Source organism: Nerophis lumbriciformis, linkage group LG01 (assembly GCF_033978685.3).
Source record: "Nerophis lumbriciformis linkage group LG01, RoL_Nlum_v2.1, whole genome shotgun sequence".
Classification (NCBI taxonomy): Eukaryota; Metazoa; Chordata; class Actinopteri; order Syngnathiformes; family Syngnathidae; genus Nerophis; species Nerophis lumbriciformis.
The window spans coordinates 45,711,644-45,729,474 of record NC_084548.2 but is presented as its reverse complement, the minus strand read 5'-3'; the positions used below and the strand labels follow the sequence as shown (position 1 = coordinate 45,729,474).

The window sequence follows — 17,831 nt, the reverse complement described above, 5'->3', positions numbered from 1 at the left end:
GAGGTGGATCCAAAAGTCCACAAAAATGCACCAAAAAGCAGCGCAGAATACAAAAGCTTGTTACGCAGTGCTGAAGAGGCCCTATCCAAAAGACAAAAAAACCCCACATGAAAAGCAGAGGGAAACCTCAATTTCACGAAGGAGGACACACAAGAGCACAGAGCTCCTGCAACCAGCAGCCACTACAGCGGCGCCATCTTTAGAAATGTCATAGTGTGTGGAACTGTGGATATTTGGTAGCCCTGGATAAAACTCTCATTTGAAATGAGCTGCTAAAAAATACCCAGGTTCCTCTTAAAATAATGGCAATATTCACATAGTTTTTATAAAACAAATGTACTTTCCACTACTGCCTAAAAGTATGTTGTATTCATGTTTAAAAGCCGTGTGCAATCACGTTCTCTCATTATGGCCACCAGAGGTCCCCAGAGAGTCAATACTGTCCCAATGTAGGGCAGGAATTTAGTGATGTCACAATACTTATTTATTGTAAGACAAAAGATGCCAATATAGAACATAAGGAGGTACATGGGATGTTTTTATCTCGATATTGGGTATTACACCAATATGCAAACACAAGAAGAAGTTATGTTGGACTTCAAGTTGAATGAAAACCAACAAGACGTAAGGTCCATGTGCTATATGCGCTCATAAGATGCCATTTTAGCAACATTTGTAGATGCACAGCACACAACTCCGACCGTGTCAGTGACAGACATCCTGTTTCCCCAAGTGCAAGTCAGTGAACATGATTTAACCAAGTGTTTGAGGCTGAAACATACATTGTTGCATTTTAGCCTGGAAATCATCATAGCATGAACAGCTGCTCAAATATACAGTATGCATTTCATATTAACTGTGTACAGATGGCCCCCCTTGTCATTGCAAATATTAAAATAACACTGCTGTTCATTTCTGCAATACGTTTGTGCTGTAAAAAAATGTACTTTTAAACAAGTTTTCTGACCTAATTGTAATAAGTGATAAGGATTTCACAGCATTTTGCAGTATTTTTTCACAGTAAAATACTGTAATCCAAATTTCCTGCAACATTCCAACACATTACTTTACAATTACAATAGTCTTGTATTTCCCAGAAATTAATAGCAATTCATTGTTATTTTACATTAAAAACTTTATTTTTTGGACTATAAGTCGCTCCGGAGTATAAGTCGCACCGGCCGAAAATGCATAATAAAGAAGGAAAAAAACATATATAAGTTACACTGGACATAAGTCGCATTTTTTGGGGAAATTTATTTGATAAAACCCATCACCAAGAATAGACATTTGAAAGGCAATTTAAAATAAATAAAAAATAGTGAACAACAGGCTGAATAAGTGTACAGTATATGACAGTACAGTTAGTAGAACAACTGTGTTTTCATTACTGTTTACTGTACTATATATATATATATATATATATATATATATAAGAAATGCTTTAATTTCACTGAATTCTAGCTATGAATATACTCCTCCCCCTTAACCCCGTCCCCCGACCCCGCCCACCCCCCAATCTCCCGAATTCGGAGGTCTCAAGGTTGGCAAGTATGCTCCTAATCGCTAAATCCGATGAAATCTTATACGTCTAGTCTCTTATGTGAATGAGCTAAATAATATTATTTGATATTTTACGGTAATGTGTTAATAATCCATCCATCCATCCATTTTCTACCGCTTATTCCCTATGGGGTCGCGGGGGGCGCTGGAGCCTATCTCAGCTACAATCGGGCGGAAGGCGGGGTACACCCTGGACAAGTCGCCACCTCATCGCAGGGCCAACACAGATAGACAGACAACATTCACACTCACATCCACACACTAGGGCCAATTTAGTGTTGCCAATCAACTTATCCCCAGGTGCATGTCTTTGGAGGTGGGAGGAAGCCGGAGTACCCGGAGGGAACCCACGCAGTCACGGGGAGGACATGCAAACTCCACACAGAAAGATCCCGAGCCCGGCATTGAACCCAAGACTACTCAGGACCTTCGTATTGTGAGGCAGATGCACTGACCCCTCTGCCACCGTGAAGCCACCGTGTGTGTTAATAATTTCACACATAAGTCGCTCCTGAGTATAAGTCGCACCCCCGGCCAAACTATGAAAAAAACTGCGACTTATAGGCCGAAAAATACGGTACTGTAAAAGTAATGCAATTATGAGCCAGCAATTTGCTGTGAATTCAATGAACGTTTTTACACTGCGATGATGTCACAAAGCTCCCCCAGCTTGTGCAAATATCATCAAACGTGAATAATAAAGCGTTAAAAACATTAAAACGGTAAAAACACACTTATGTATATTAGGACTGTCAACAGTTTATTATTATTTTTTTAAATCACATTTAGGAATTTGGATTAAACATGATTAACCCACAGGTGATTACTTGCTTGCATAATTAAAATAAGATTAAGAAAAGACTCCAATATTTGTACACAATGCAATTGTATTGTCAGAATGTCATCCAGGAAATTTTTAAAAACATTTTACTTGAATGCATGTTGTTTACTTGCACACAACTTGGTAACAGTTTTATCTAAAGTTTGTTCAGGCTGTATTTTGGAGTGAAATTTGCCGGCGAGCACAGCAGCAGGAGTCTCCTCACTAATTTTTCTACTGACGTTTGCATTGATCCGATTACTGTTAAGGTAAAAAAGCTTGTGCGGTCCAAATAAATTGCTGAATGTAAGTGTGTTCATGATTAATGCGGTAACCTATTGTGAATAATCATATAAGTTAACTTGTTAATTTTGATAGCCCTAATCTGTAGGGCAAGTTTGGTGAGATTTGGACAAGGTGGGTTGCTGAGTGACGTAACTGGTCAGAAAATGTATTTTAGAATGACCTAAAACTCTTAACAGCACAATTTTTTTTTTTTTTACACCACAAACCAGCACAAATGTAGCACATAAGAATGTAGTGTTACGCTAATATTTGCAATGACATGGGGGCCAGCTTCACAAAAGGTGTATTAGAGCTCTTGTTGCTAAGTTATATTGCATGGTAGAGTGAATTAACTAAATATTTGAGCCATAATCATATTAATGTTTTTCGAGTAGTGTTACTGTCACCATTTCTCACAGTGTAAAACAGATATACACAAATGTATACAATAACATCAATGATGCTATTCAAGAGGCCAAAGATATATGAGGCAGCATCATGCTGTAAGAACTGGTAGACGTGTCTAGATAGAGGGAAAGATGAATGCAACAATGTAGAGAGACAACCTGGATAAAAAACCCCAAAACAACGTAGCTTGAGAGGTGCTGCAAAGAGGATTGGGCAAAAAGGAATCAACGAAACTGCCCAAAGATAGATGTGCCAAGCTCATGGTATCATATTCAAAATGACTTGAGGCTGTAATTGCTGCTAAAGGTGCATCAACAAAGTATTGAGCAAAGGCTTTGAATACTTTTTTTTAGTTTGTTTTAATCAATTTGCAAAATATATATATATAAAAAAAGATGACAATTTTCATATTATGGGCTATTGTCTTTAGAATTTTGAGGACAAAAATGAGTTTATTCCATTTTGGAAGAAGGCTGTGACATAACAAAACGTGGAAAAAGTGAAGTGCTGTGAATATTTTCCAGATGCACTGTATCTCTCAGAAATGTTCCACGCATGATTATTAGTCCCTCTGCTCCTTCACACCGTAAAGGTTGGCGAGGCTGCGGTCAGAGGCACCATGGAGCCAGTCTGGAAGTCAAAGTCAATGAGAGTGTGTGTGATGGTGCTGACACTGCTGCTGGATGAGCCTGTTCCCACCTGGTGCTCCTGCAGGCTGCGCAGGTAACTCTGCAAAGTGCAAACATAACGGCAATGATTTTTGTGAAAAATTATGAATGTTGTTTTTTTTAGTTTTTAATTTGCCTGTACACTGACCGGTGCAAGGACATCTCCTGCGTAGCGTTTAAGAGCTGGAGGCCTACGCCGACGGTAATGTGGAGGCCTTTTTCTTGACTCTGCAAAATTATGCTTTTTGGAATGTTTCTTCATTGTTTTGTGTGAACCTGGGGAGGGGATACAATATGAGCGTCACAATGTAGTGTACAATAGGTAGGTAATTCATACGGCCCCATTCATCACGGTTTACCTGACACATGAATTGTGACAAATTGGAGGGGTGCACTATCCCCGTCAGCTGCCAAACGGCAGTAAAGTGTTGAATATCTTAAAATTAGGGATGTCCGATAATGGCTTTTTGCCGATATCCGATATTCCGATATTGTCCAACTCTTTAATTACCGATACCGATATCAACCGAAACCGATATATACAGTGGTGGAATTAACACATTATATATACAAGATATATAAATTAAAAACATTTTCTTTAATAAAAAAGAAAGTAAAACAATATAAAAACAGTTACATTGAAACTAGTAATTAATGAAAATTAGTAAAATTAACTGAAAAATGAGTACTATTAGTGGACCAGCAGCACGCACAATCATGTGTGCTTACGGCTTGTATCACTTGCAGACTGTATTGATATATATTGATATATAATGTAGGAACCAGAACATTAATAACAGAAAGAAACAACCCTTTTGTGTGAATGAGTGTGAATGAGTGTAAATGGGGGAGGAAAGTTTTTTGGGTTGGTGCACTAATTGTAAGTGTATCTTGTGTTTTTTATGTTGATTTAATAAAAAAACAAAACAAAACAAAAACCAACAAAAAAAAACCCGATACCGATAATTTCCGATATTACATTTTAACGCATTTATCGGCCATATTATCGGACATCTCTACTTAAAATGTGTTTTGTGGCAATTCCAACTTTGACCACAGCGTTAGTTGCTATGCAGAGTGGTGTTTTCCATCATTTTCAGCAAACTGCATTGCAAAATGATGAACCCCCCCCGCTTCCTATCATGCGAGATCCACCCAGGAATGGGGCCATATAAATCCCTTCCCAACTGTATTTCACCATCAACACCCTCCTGTCTTACCCTGTGTATGAGACGCTCCTTTGGCTGTAAACTTCCACTGCGCCAACACTCCTGTCAGACTTAAAGCAGGGCCAATTCCACCGATGGCCCAGTTAAACCAACATAGTGGAAGTGGGGCTGCTTGACAGAACACATCATACACCTGATCAGGCAGCATGAAGGCTCCCACTAGGTAATCCACACACAGCATCACAGTGATGGCACCAAACACAGACGTGTACATGATGACAAACACTTTCTGCCACTGCAGGATGAACACAGCCGCGGCGACGGCGGCAGCCATGATGGCGCCGAGAGGCACCCACTCTGGTGTGATGCGGTAAAACTGTCCGACGACCACGAGGGTGGCAGAGGAGAGCAGGCAGCCCAGTTGGAGGCCGCATAAGAGGATCCCCAAGGTGGGCACCAGCAGGGTGACCAGGCCAACGAGCACCCCCACGCCCAGACCAATCCCAGCTCTGGTTTCAGCCCCCAGGTGAGCCCCCAGCACGGGTTCATTGTGGTACAGCAGCAACACAGAAGCTGATCCAAACAGGAAGCCAGAGAAGAACATGACAATCTTGAAGCAGCGGTATCCTGGGAAGACAATGCACAGAAACAACTATAACAGTATTTGACATTTGAAATCTTACAAACCCCGTTTCCATATGAGTTGGGAAATTGTGTTCGATGTAAATATAAACGGAATACAATGATTTGCAAATCCTTTTCAACCGATATTCAATTGAATGCACTACAAAGACAAGATATTTGATGTTCAAACTCATAAAATTTATATATTTTTTGCAAATAATAATTAACTTAGAAATTCATGGCTGTAACACATGCCAAAGTAATTGGGAAAGGGCATGTTCACCACTGTGTTACATGGCCTTTCCTTTTAACAACACTCAGTAAACGTTTGGGAACTGAGGAGACACATTTTTTAAGCTTCTCAGGTGGAATTCTTTCCCATTCTTGCTTGATGTACAGCTTAAGTTGTTCAACAGTCCGGGGGGCTCCGTTGTGGTATTTTAGGCTTCATAATGCACCACACAGATTCAATGGGAGACAGGTCTGGACTACAGGCAGGCCAGTCTAGTACCCACACTCTTTTACTATGAAGCCACGTTGATGTAACACCTGGCTTGGCATTGTCTTGCTGAAATAAGCATGGTAACGTTGCTTGGATGGCAACATATGTTGCTCCAAAACCTGTACGTACCTTTCAGCATTAATGGCGCCTTCACAGATGTGTAAGTTACCCATGTCTTGGGCACTAATACACCCCCATACCATCACAGATGTTGGCTTTTCAACTTTGCGCCTATAACAATCCGGATGGTTCTTTTCCTCTTTGGTCCGGAGGACACGACGTCCACAGTTTCCAAAAACAATTTGAAATGTGGACTCGTCAGACCACAGAACACTTTTCCACTTTGTATCAGTCCATCTTAGATGAGGTCAGGCCCAGCGAAGCAAACGGCATTTCTGGGTGTTGTTGATAAACGTTTTTTGCCTTGCATAGGAGACTTTTAACTTGTACTTACAGATGTAGCGACCAACTGTAGTTACTGACCGTGGGTTTCTGAAGTGTTCCTGAGCCCATGTGGTAATATCCTTTACACACTGATGTCGCTTGTTGATGCAGTACAGCCTGAGGGATCGAAGGTCACGGGCTTAGCTGCTTATGTGCAGTGATTTCTCCAGATTCTCTGAACCCTTTGATGATATTACGAACCGTAGATGGTGAAATCCCTAAATTCCTTGCAATAGCTGGTTGAGAAAGGTTTTTCTTAAACTGTTCAACAATTTGCTCACGCATTTGTTGACAAAGTGGTGACCCTCGCCCCATCCTTGTTTGTGAATGACTGAGCATTTCATGGAATGATACCCAATCATGGCACCCACCTGTTCCCAATTTGCCTGTTCACCTGTGGGATGTTCCAAATAAGTGTTTGATGAGCATTCCTCAACTTTATCAGTATTTATTGCCACCTTTCCCAACTTCTTTGTCACGTGTTGCTGGCATCAAATTCTAAAGTTAATGATTATTTACAAAAAAAAAAATGTTTATCAGTTTGAACATCAAATATGTTGTCTTTGTGGTGTGTGGTGTGTACTGTGACTGATTGGCGACCAGTCCGGCGGCGAAGTGGAGAACGGGGTTGGATGTCACACTTTTAATGCTGATCATCAAAACATATTTCAATAAACATCCCTAAATTCAATTGTTGGCTGAACATGTGCAGCCTTTTCATTTTACAACTCATTGAGGTAATTAACGACCAAAAACGTCATGACACATTGTGACAACCAACCCCACCACAGGCTTTTGTGATTAATCATGATCAATCACAGTAAGTTACTTGCTTGCAACATTTTTAATTAACTTAAAGAAATACCCCAATATTTTGACACAAATGCAATGTAATTGTCAGAATGTCATACAGGAACATTAAAACATAACCTGACTCTCGCCATTACCTTGTAGTTCGCTGAGCTCCACACAAGGATCTGGGCTCGAAGGCAATGCAAACTCCTTCAAGATAATAGCAAAAAATAATAAACCAATCAGGATCACCGGGCGGGATTTCATAGATGTGACGTAGCGCCGAAGCGTCTGTTTCATTCAAACAACAATGGCGGCACGTAGCGAGGAGTCGTGTGCTGACATTGATTCTGCTATTGCAACTGTTTTGTCGAATCCATCAAATATTAATTATTTATTATTATTATAGTTTTGAAGGCATTTATTGGTGGCGAGGATGTTTTGGCCCATCTTCCGACCGGTTTGGCAAGAGTTTGATTTACCAATTTGCTCTACTGGTGGTGAAGGAAATGGGACGAGTGCAGAACCTAGTCGTTATAATTGTGTCCTCGCTGATTGCTCTGGTAGCGGATCAGATCCGTGAGGCTGGATTATTGGGGATAATGTCTACTGACATTGCTGCGTTGTTTCGGTAAATTTATCTAACTTTTCACTCTGTCGTTATCCAATATGTCGGCTGTTCTGTTTTGGATTTCCCAGCGTCGCTCTCATCAGCGTCACGGGTTGTTTTCGATGTGAGTGGTTGAAGTAGCACGTCATTCAAGATAACGGACAAGTGGTTTATCCAATCACATACAATGATTTTTTTTACAAGGCCCCGCCTTCTGAAATACATGTCCTATTGAGAAGTCCCAGATCCTTGTGTGGAGCTCAGCGAACTACAAGGATCTGGTGAGAGTCAGGTTAATTAAAACATGCTACTAGTACTAATTCTAAATATATGTAATTTATTTGCTGAAAACTTGATAACACTCCTATCCAAAGTCCCACCAGGATGCATTTTAAAGCCAAATTTGCCAGCGAGCACACCAGTCGGAGTCCCTTCACTCATCTCTGCACTGACGTACGCAATGACCTGATCACTGACCATATAACAACCCACGTCACCTTTAAAGGGGACCTATTATGCAAAACCATTTTTTACACCCGTTGATACCTGTTTTGGGGTATTTGGGATCAGCATAAGACAATTTGAAATTGAACCCAAGAGACATGGCAGAGATATGAATTACACAATCTTGCCTTTCTTCATACTTCCTCCAAACGAGCTATTTGGAATTTGACCAATTTGTGGCATTTTTCCCAAGTGTGACGTCAGTGGATTTCTCCAGTAAAGATTTACTCGAAGAGTTTTGCTCGAGTCCGCCATTCTAGTCCGACGCTGTAGTCAGTAAGTTCTTTATTTTTCTCTATTATCTTGTTGTGCGGCAGACTTGCTCGTACGTGCACATGCATCCTCCGCTGTTGCCATTTTTAATAAAAAGTAGCATAAAGTCCGAAGTTATAGCTGTCAAAAGACTCCGTTGAGAAGCCGCAGACGAAGTGGAGGCACGTAAATAAGACCGCATTCTAAAAAGACTGTCAAAAAGCGGTTTGAAGATGGTCTGTAAAACACAATCTATGCACGATTTTGACCAAAGAACCATCATTACACGTTATGTAGACCACAATGAAGTGTTATTATATGACCACTTTAAAGTAACCATCCACGATTAGATTAAAGGAGCATATGGGGTGAAAATAAATTGGGTGATTAATCGGCGTTGATACATAACTAATGCTAATGCAATATTTTTTGCGATTAATCACGTGTTTACTCGTTTTGATAGCCCCAGTAAAAACGTTGTTAGGAAATCCTTCTGTGTATATGCTATATATGAATATATAAGTATATGTGGCAAACTCCAAATTGATTGTTTGCTAACATCCAGACTAACAACAGTGTAGCAACTAGTAAGATAGCTAATACTAATAATCTAAACTACAGTATAACCTTAAAGGTAACCAGGAGAAATATAATCTTAGAGAAAAATGTAATTTAAAACATTTGTACGCACGTACAACACTTAAAACCTTCAGTATATCAGTATGTGGAATTAAATTATGGAATGGATCAACCAAAGAAATCAAACAATGTACTAATATGATCCACTTCAAAAAACTCTTCAAACTTAATGAGTTTACAAAGTACAAAGAAGCAGAACCATGATAAACATTCTGAATTGATCTCATCCATCCTTTCATTTTCTAGATAATCTTACTCATCTCACCATATGAAATATAACTTACTTCACTATCCACGTTAAACCCAGATTCCGATCTAACAAAGGTCCTAACTCATTCTCTTTCTATGCCACATCAATGTGGAATGCGCTCCTAACAGGTGTAAAAGAAAGGGCATCTCTATCCTCCTTCAAAATCGCAATAAAAGTACACCTCCAGGCAACTCTCTCTCTCTCTCTCTCTCTCTCTCTCTCTGTCTCTCTCTCTCTCTCTCTCTCTCTCTCTCTCTCTCTCTCTCTCTCTCTCTCTCTCTCTCTCTCTCTCTCTCTCTCTCTCTCTCTCTCTCTCTCTCTCTCTCTCTCTCTCTCTCTCTCTCTCTCTCTCCTCTCTCTCTCTGTTTTTGATTGATTGATTGAGACTTTTATTAGTAGGTTGCACAGTGAAGTACATATTCCGTACAATTGACCACTAAATGGTAACAGCCGAATACGTTTTTCAACTTGTCCACTTAAATTGATTCATGTCCACTACTTGCTGTACATATCCTACCAAGTCAGACCTACACTGTTTCAATATCCATTTCTCTGTTCTCAATTGTTGATGACTGATGATAACAACCAAACCTACCCCCCCGGATTGTAAATAATGTAAATAATTCAATGTATATACCCTGATGATTATTTTGTGTGATGACTGTATTATGATGATAGTATATATGATAGTATATATCTGTATCATGAATCAATTTAAGTGGACCCCGACTTAAACAAGTTGAAAAACTTATTCGGGTGTTACCATTTAGTGGTCAATTGTACAGAATATGTACTTCACTGTGCAATCTACTAATAAAAGTCTCAATCAATCAATCAATCACTAATTATTATTTATTTATTTTTAATGTTATTAGTTATGGAGTATATTGTGAATAAATTGAGAACAGGAAGTGAACAAAAGTTTGAGCAACTGCTATGTAAAGGAAAAGGGTTAGGATTAAATAAACTCTGCTTCTACCTACTCCTTTTCGAACATGTTAAATAGAGAAACTAAAAATTGTGATGTATCATGTTGTATGTTCTAAACAAACACAAATTCAACTCAACTCAACTCAACCTTCTCTTCACACATTTCAAGGGTAACAATTGTTTTGTTATTTAAGCCATTGTGCAAAATATAAAACAAATACACTGATGAATATCTACAATTTGACACGTATAACAGAAATAATTATGTGTTTTTACTTCTGAGAAGACTATGTTGGTGAGCTCTGCTCCTAATTCCGTAAATTTCCATTCCTTAATTTGAGAGACAGCGCTCTCCCGTGGCGAGTTATGATTATGACAACCAACCGAGTTCAATCTACCCCGCCTCTGTCCCAGTCAGTCACCTGGGATACACTGTAACTCACCAGAGACCCTGAGCAGGATAATGGGTAGAATATGAATGAATAAAAACAATACAAAGAAGCCTGCTTGAAATAATAAGAATAAATAAACATGCAATGTTAAGTAGGCTACTTTCATAATTCAATTCAATTTGTGAGAGCGGTGAGAGGTTGTTTACAGACTGTCACATGATTTCAAGTGTGAGTCCAAAGGTTCCACACTCCTCAAAACACTGCTGGAAAAGTGTTCACACAAGGAGTTAAAAAGGAAGCAAAACATTATGAATTTTCTTGATATGTTATTTAATACTTGTGTGTACTGTGTGGAAGTCAGGCATGCCAGTTTTACTTCCTTTAGGGAGAGATCTGTGTCCAAATTGGAGCTTATCCACTTTAACCCACATTACTGTACATCTGCCACTTAGCACACTTACACTAACTAAAGGCGAGTAGGGCTTGGTAATATGCTTGCAAAGGTTTGACATTCTTTACAATACAGTACTTTAGGATTATAATCACCAGCTATTTATATGGACTGTTGGGCATCTTTTTATTACAAGCTTTGTTTAATTTTACATGATGCAATCTCGCTTTTTGCCTTGATTGTGTGTATTTTAAAGCCACAATTCACTTTTTCATGCAACGTCTTAGTGCTCAGTGCACACTTATTATGACTGTGACAAATAAAAGCTGAGTTCAGGGGAGGTCAAACTAGCCAATTTAACCTTTTATAATATGTTGTTTTCTAGTTAAATAATTAGATTAAATTGCTAAAACAGAATATCTAACAAATGTAAGCATTTTTTTTTCACACTATTGTTTGCATCAGGAATATTTGTATATTATTATACATTAAGTAACTTTGAATGTGTGAGAATTAAAAACATACATTTTTCTTGGCAATTTTATTTTTCTTCTTGTTACTTGTTAGTGCAGTATTATGTTCCTTTTATTTGAAATAAATCATAATGAAACCACCTTCAGTTCAGCTTATCAAAACTAATCTCTCTATTGACGCTCATGTCGGTTTTTCCATTGTTGCTCTGCTGCAAACTTTATTCGTGCTTGCATTTTTTTATTGTTTGATTGTAATTGTTAAATGCTTTTAAGTGCTTTATGGTGACCTTGAGTGCCTTGAAAAGTGCCCCAGGCATGTATTTAGTCAAAAACAACATGGTCATCTATCATGTTAGCAACTACCATGCACTTGCAGGTACACAATAAACTGATCCTAACTATTGTACTGTAATTGATAGGAACATTAGTACACATTTATTAAAGTGGAAGCCATTTTTCAGACATTATTAATTTGTTAGCGCAGTTGCACCAAATGTGACGCGTACCTCTATTATTGTGAAGGCTGGATGTGTATGACTGGTAGGCAGTGTTGAGAAAACGTAGTTAGCTAAGCTACAAGTTGCTCTCGATTAAATGTAGATAAGCTACAGGGGAAGCTATCCCCAGAAAATTGTAGCAAGCTACACTACAAGCTACACGGCAAAGGTAGCTTGCTACATCAAAGCTACATTCAACGGCAGTAACCCAATAAGGGTCCATTACTATTAACTATCTGTCATTGAGCTGGGGACACCCTACAATTACCTCTAGGGGTCCGCGCATCCCACTGTATTTATTTAGATTGCCTTTTCTTTGGCCCACCCCTATAATGTTATTCACTTTCTCTGCCTACAGTAAAAAAACAGCATCCATCTGTATCTTGACAAAAAAAACAATGACTTTTTTGGGAACAGTTGGTAATGGTTGGTAATGCAGTAAAACTTTTCATGAACTCCTAAATTTGTGCTGGACGTCTTAGATGAAGAGAGCAGTATGATTTTGGTTTACAGAGTAAACAACTAAAACCTAAGGTTTGGGGCATTGTTTTCTCTAAACGCATACATTTGTCTAAATATGGCTAAGGACACACATTATTGTGGGTTTCCTGCATGTCATCTTCATCACTACAAAGCAATCTAATATCTGTGGGGGAGAATTCCTCTGCCGTTTTAAATTAAACAATTTTTTTTAGTGGTCAGCTTGAAGCGTCCCTCTGTCTCTGACTCCCTCGTTGTCATGTGACATGAGTGCGTGTCTGTTATGATTTTGCTTCCTGGTTTTGATGACCCGCCTTATCCTTCCTCTGATTGGCCAGTCCGTAATGTTTCGCCCTAACCTTAGCCAATTGTGATTCATCAGACGAACACCAACCTATCATTAAGGATTTTCTCCATATGGATTGATGTCCTCATTCATCCAGGTCATTGTAATTTCTAAATATTTTTTTGTGCCTGGATTCACAGTCCATTTTCTCTCTTTGAAGCTTGTAGCTTTGATGTAAGCTACCTCTCTACATGGGTCTAAAAGTAGCTAAGCTACAGGAAAAGATACTCGTCAATAAAGTAGCTAAGCTACCGCCAAGTTACTGTAAAATCTAACTTTAAAGGAGCCATATGTAGTAATGTGGCCAGAAATGGTACTGCAATCACGGTCAAACGTCTGTAGTCCCCTCCCACTCTCCATGACTGAGGTTGCCAGATACGCAGTCAAATCCGAATCCTACTCCAAGGAACTTCAAATGGCAATCGACAAGTCCTACGCTATAGGTTTCTCTTGTTTATGCTTCTTGCAAGATGGTTTACTAAGTAATTATGCCACATTTTACTGATGCCGATTAGCCAAATGTATTTGAAAAGTTACGCAGCAATATTTTCGTCGAGAGTCGGGACAGATTGTTGGCATTACTCTGCTAAAATGTCTAGTTTGCCCGCACAGACCACCATCAAAATAATTATATATAATAATATATAATATATTACATATCGCATAGGCCTACTTTGATGGCAAGCCAAGGCCAACAGTAAAATTACCGCCACATTTCGTTCAGCATAACTCCATGTTGCATCCAACCTGACACACTGCATTCTCTTCCATGTACGCACATCACCATCTTTCAGTGCAGAGTGCAATTCTATGAGCCAACCCACGTTACGCATAAACCATGTTACGCATAAATCATATAGCCAACTACCATGTCAATACACAAAGTAGAAAATCATTACATGTAATGCATTATATTGTGCCAAGCAAATACCAACCCATATGTGTTTGATGCACATACAGTACCAGAAACCGCAATTAGCCGTGCTAATGTTGGAACGCATTTCCTTAGCATATTGAGAACAAAATAGGCACTGACACTACCCATATCCACATAGGTTTTATTTGTCGAAAATATGTTTTGCCCTGTCAGTTGGATGACACATGGACATATAGGCTAACGGGCATTTATTTCCCCCGTTAGCCTATATGTAGATGTGTCATTGACCGGGCTAGCATGCTAATCATTCGTTGCACGAACATACTAGCTTTGTTAGACAAGATCATAGACTATAGTTTACATACGAAATGTCCATTTCCATTTATTACAAGTAATAAGAAAACGTAAATGCCTTACTTACCCATCAAGGAGGAAATGAGCAAGTTTGGCACCAGATTAAAAATATTTTCCACCTTCAACCGTCTCCATCTTTCAATTCCTCGTTTTGTTCCTGGCTTTGTCATGAATAAGTTGAAAATCGTAACGACGCCTTTAATATTTACTAAGGTGTGACATGTTTAGTAACTTTACCAGTGGCAGGAGCTTGACGAAGAGGGCGGTGCGTAACTGGCAACCTGAATGTGACACACTCACAGACTTTCTAATTGGTCAAACAATAACAACATTTTGGGGCTGTAAATCTATTAATTTTGAAACGAGCATATCCCGGCTGAATGACCCTTATCAGTTATAGAGGTATTCGAAAAGAACATGATATATTAATGCCTTTTGACATATCAGGGCCATTTAATGATGACTTGACATTACATTTCTACATATGGCACCTTTAAGCTACGTAGGTTAGCTACGTGTAGCTTGTTACTGCCCATCACTGCTATAGGAATAAGAGAGCACTTGACGGTGGCTGTGCCTGAATAAGGAATTGTTTTTAATGTGATGTTTTGAAGACCCTGGAAATATCTGGGAACCCGGCAAATGCCTGTGTTGACTCCGACTTTAAAAAAAAAAGGACTTTAGATAAAAGCGTTACCAAGTTTTGAGCAAATAAATTCATTCAAGAAAAACATTAAAAAATGATATTGGATGACATTTTGTCAATAGAATTACATTTTGTGTCAAAATATTGGGGTCTTTTCAAAAGTTAATTTAAATCATGCACCCAAGTAATTTTCTGTGATTATTTGTGATTAATCAAAATGTAAAAGTATAATCATTTGATAAAAAAAATGTTTGACAACACTATGAAAAAATTGTAACAAGGGAATCGAAATACAATTCTGCCTAGGACCTCAATTTATCCAGGAGCGGTCGTGCATGAAGGGGTTATGTCCATTATCAGGTTTAGCTTGTGAAATGTTTACCTAGAAAGCAGTAGATAAGTCCAAAGGAGAGGCAGACGGAGCAGACAATGGACGGGATGACCTCATGGCTGTGGTTGATATCCAACATGCAAATGTCCATCTCAGCAGCCGGCTCCTTAGTAACGTTTAATGACGTGTCCGCCATCTTGGAGGCGGATTACAGTTTCCAGCACAGATGCTCAGCATGAGAAACTGCCTTGTTCATGGTGGCGTGATCAAGCTGGGATGTCCCACATGTGAATGAGAGTGTCTTTAACTCTTTTATCCTGCAGAAAGAACACACACTATTTAGACATATTGGGATAAGCAATAAGTTATATTATAGCAATAAGTTCCTAACTTTTCCTTTTATCTTTCTTCCTAAGTGATTTCATAAGAGGAGTCCATTCAAATTCATGACGTGTTCTTAAACGGCCCAATTGTTCCCACCTGCTGTTCTTAAGTTGCTGAATGCCAAATGGTTAGCGCGTGGGTGTCCATCATAATTTGCATATAAACACGCCCTTATTTCCCCAATATGCGTATGTGAACACCCTTAATTCCGTAATTTGCAAAGGTAAACGCCCTTAATTCCCCATATTAGGGCACAATTTCGTCGGAAAAGCCAAAGATCAAACACACGGAGAAAACACAAACAGATTACAGAAGAGAAATTCGTATTATCCCGCGGGGGAAATACATAATGTCAAAACGTAAGTTTAAGAAAGGGGGGACTGCTGAGGTAGCCTAAAGCGTTCAAATAAATATTCGTCACTTCGGGCAAATAGGTCTACATGGTCGTGAAATATGCGCTCCCTCCCCAGGGCACGATCTGCGGCATCTTGCAGTAGCAGCAAAAGCATTGCCATTGTGTCACTAAATCAACGCCCCGGTAATTGATGATTGTGTGTGTGTGTGTGTGTGTGTGTGTTTGTGTGTGTGTGTATGTGTGCGTGCGTGCGTACGTGCGCGCGTGCACGCACATGGTATTTTGAAATGTCTATATATTGCTCATTTTGCTATATGTCTGTCTGTCTGTCTTATCTATATCTATCTCTATCCATCTTGACTGATTGATTGATTTTGAGTGAAACTTTTATTAGTATATTGCACAGTACAGTATACATATTCAGTACAATTGACCACTAAATGGTAAATACGTTTTTCAACTTGTTTAAGTCGGGGTCCACGTTAATCAATTCATGGTAAATCTACACATCTCTCTCTCTATATATATCTCTATCTATCTATCTATCTATCTATCCATCTATAAATGATAAATAAATAAATAAATCTATCTATCTATCTATCTATCTATCTATCTATCTATCTATGTATGTATGTATCTATCTATCTATGATATTAATTTAACATTAGACAACTTAGAGAACTTGTCACACTTAAGAACAAATAGGCCACCCTAAAAGTGCTCTGGAGCACTCGTAGATTTTGTTTTTACCTATGAACAAATCCCAGCTAAGAAAACATTGGTGAATACAAAAATCTCCTTAAAAACTTTGTAAGTGGGCCTAAGAACAATTTTTTTTCTTAAGAACGGTGGCTGAATGGGGCCCATTGCACTCCGGCTCAGCTCACGTGTTGAAAAAAGGTGCAATTCCCTGTAAAGGAAGGAGAGGAAGATCCCCCAATTCTTCTTTGAGTTGAGCATTTTCCCTTCTCCCCTGCTTCTTTTGTTCACATGCAGGATGCAGATGAGGAAGTGACCCACAGCAGCATGTTTTTCCTGGCATGATTTTATGCTCGCCATGATGTTTACACACTGGTCTAGGCTTATTAGTGAGAGGAGATATAAGCTGTTGAGGCAGAGCCGCACGTTCAGCAGATGGTATTAGTGGAGCTTTAGCAAGGTGAGTGTAAAAGTGCTTTCCACTTATCCACAATAGAAACACATTCACTCCAATGAAAAACTATGACTTTTGCTCCAGGCAAATCTTTGTTATTTCTCTGAGAAAAAAAAAAGTGAGTGGTTTTGCGTGAATAAATAACACTTTTGCAAAGTAATAAGCGTGGCCTACCTGCAAGTGTCAAACTGTAGCACTCAAGTCAGGAGAGATCCGCAGTGTGTGTGTTTCCTCTGCGAGCGTGCACTCATGTGAGCAGCTGACCATCTGCCCCTGGTGACAGTGCAGGGCTGCTGCCAAGTCCAAGGCCAAGCAAGCCACCTGAGAGTTCAGCTTTCACTACCCATAATCCTCCTGGGCACCGGACTCTGCCCCTGTGGGATGACAGTGATCCCCCTGTAGAGCTGGAAAAGGACACAGGATGCACCATTTTTTTTTACATATACACTGCAAATTACATGCCACCTGCCAAGATTTGAAATTATATTTCTGGAAATTTTCCCTATAGAGCTACTTACTTATTTTTAGTCATTGATTTTACATCATAATCTTAATTATATGGTTTGAAGATGGTCTTTAAAACATAATCTATGCACAATTTTGACCAAATAACCATCATTACACGTTATGTATTGTAGACCACAAGGAAGTGTTATAATATGACCCCTTTAAAGTAACCATCCACGGTTAGA

At 39.1% G+C, this 17,831-nt stretch overlaps 1 protein-coding gene across 2 annotated transcripts; it reads right to left on the bottom strand.

Moving 5' to 3' along the window:
• Positions 1-3,438: 3,438 nt before the first annotated feature.
• Positions 3,439-17,427, bottom strand: LOC133621728 (transmembrane protein 198-like). 2 transcript variants are annotated; one of them, XM_061984039.1, is made up of 6 exons: positions 17,314-17,427; positions 15,299-15,564; positions 4,965-5,540; positions 3,893-4,020; positions 3,776-3,805; positions 3,439-3,706 (listed from the first exon to the last, which is right to left on the bottom strand). In XM_061984039.1, exons 2-6 carry the CDS (start codon positions 15,441-15,443, stop codon positions 3,656-3,658), a joined length of 930 nt encoding a protein of 309 aa, XP_061840023.1. In that variant the 5' UTR covers positions 15,444-15,564; positions 17,314-17,427; the 3' UTR covers positions 3,439-3,655. The 2 variants fall into 2 exon arrangements, with proteins under 2 accessions (XP_061840023.1, XP_061840015.1); XM_061984031.1 differs by having other exon boundaries at positions 3,439-3,805.
• Positions 17,428-17,831: the final 404 nt, after the last annotated feature.

Bases quoted from the DNA above. Each gene is read 5' to 3' on its own strand.
- LOC133621728 (XM_061984031.1), bottom strand. From the start codon at position 15,443: ATGGCGGACACGTCATTAAACGTTACTAAGGAGCCGGCTGCTGAGATG. The intron at 4,021-4,964 runs GTAAGACAGGAG...TCCCCTCCCCAG, and splicing joins AGGAGCGTCTCATACACAGG to GTTCACACAAAACAATGAAG. The intron at 3,806-3,892 runs GTCAGTGTACAG...TGCACTTTGCAG, and splicing joins CAGGAGATGTCCTTGCACCG to AGTTACCTGCGCAGCCTGCA.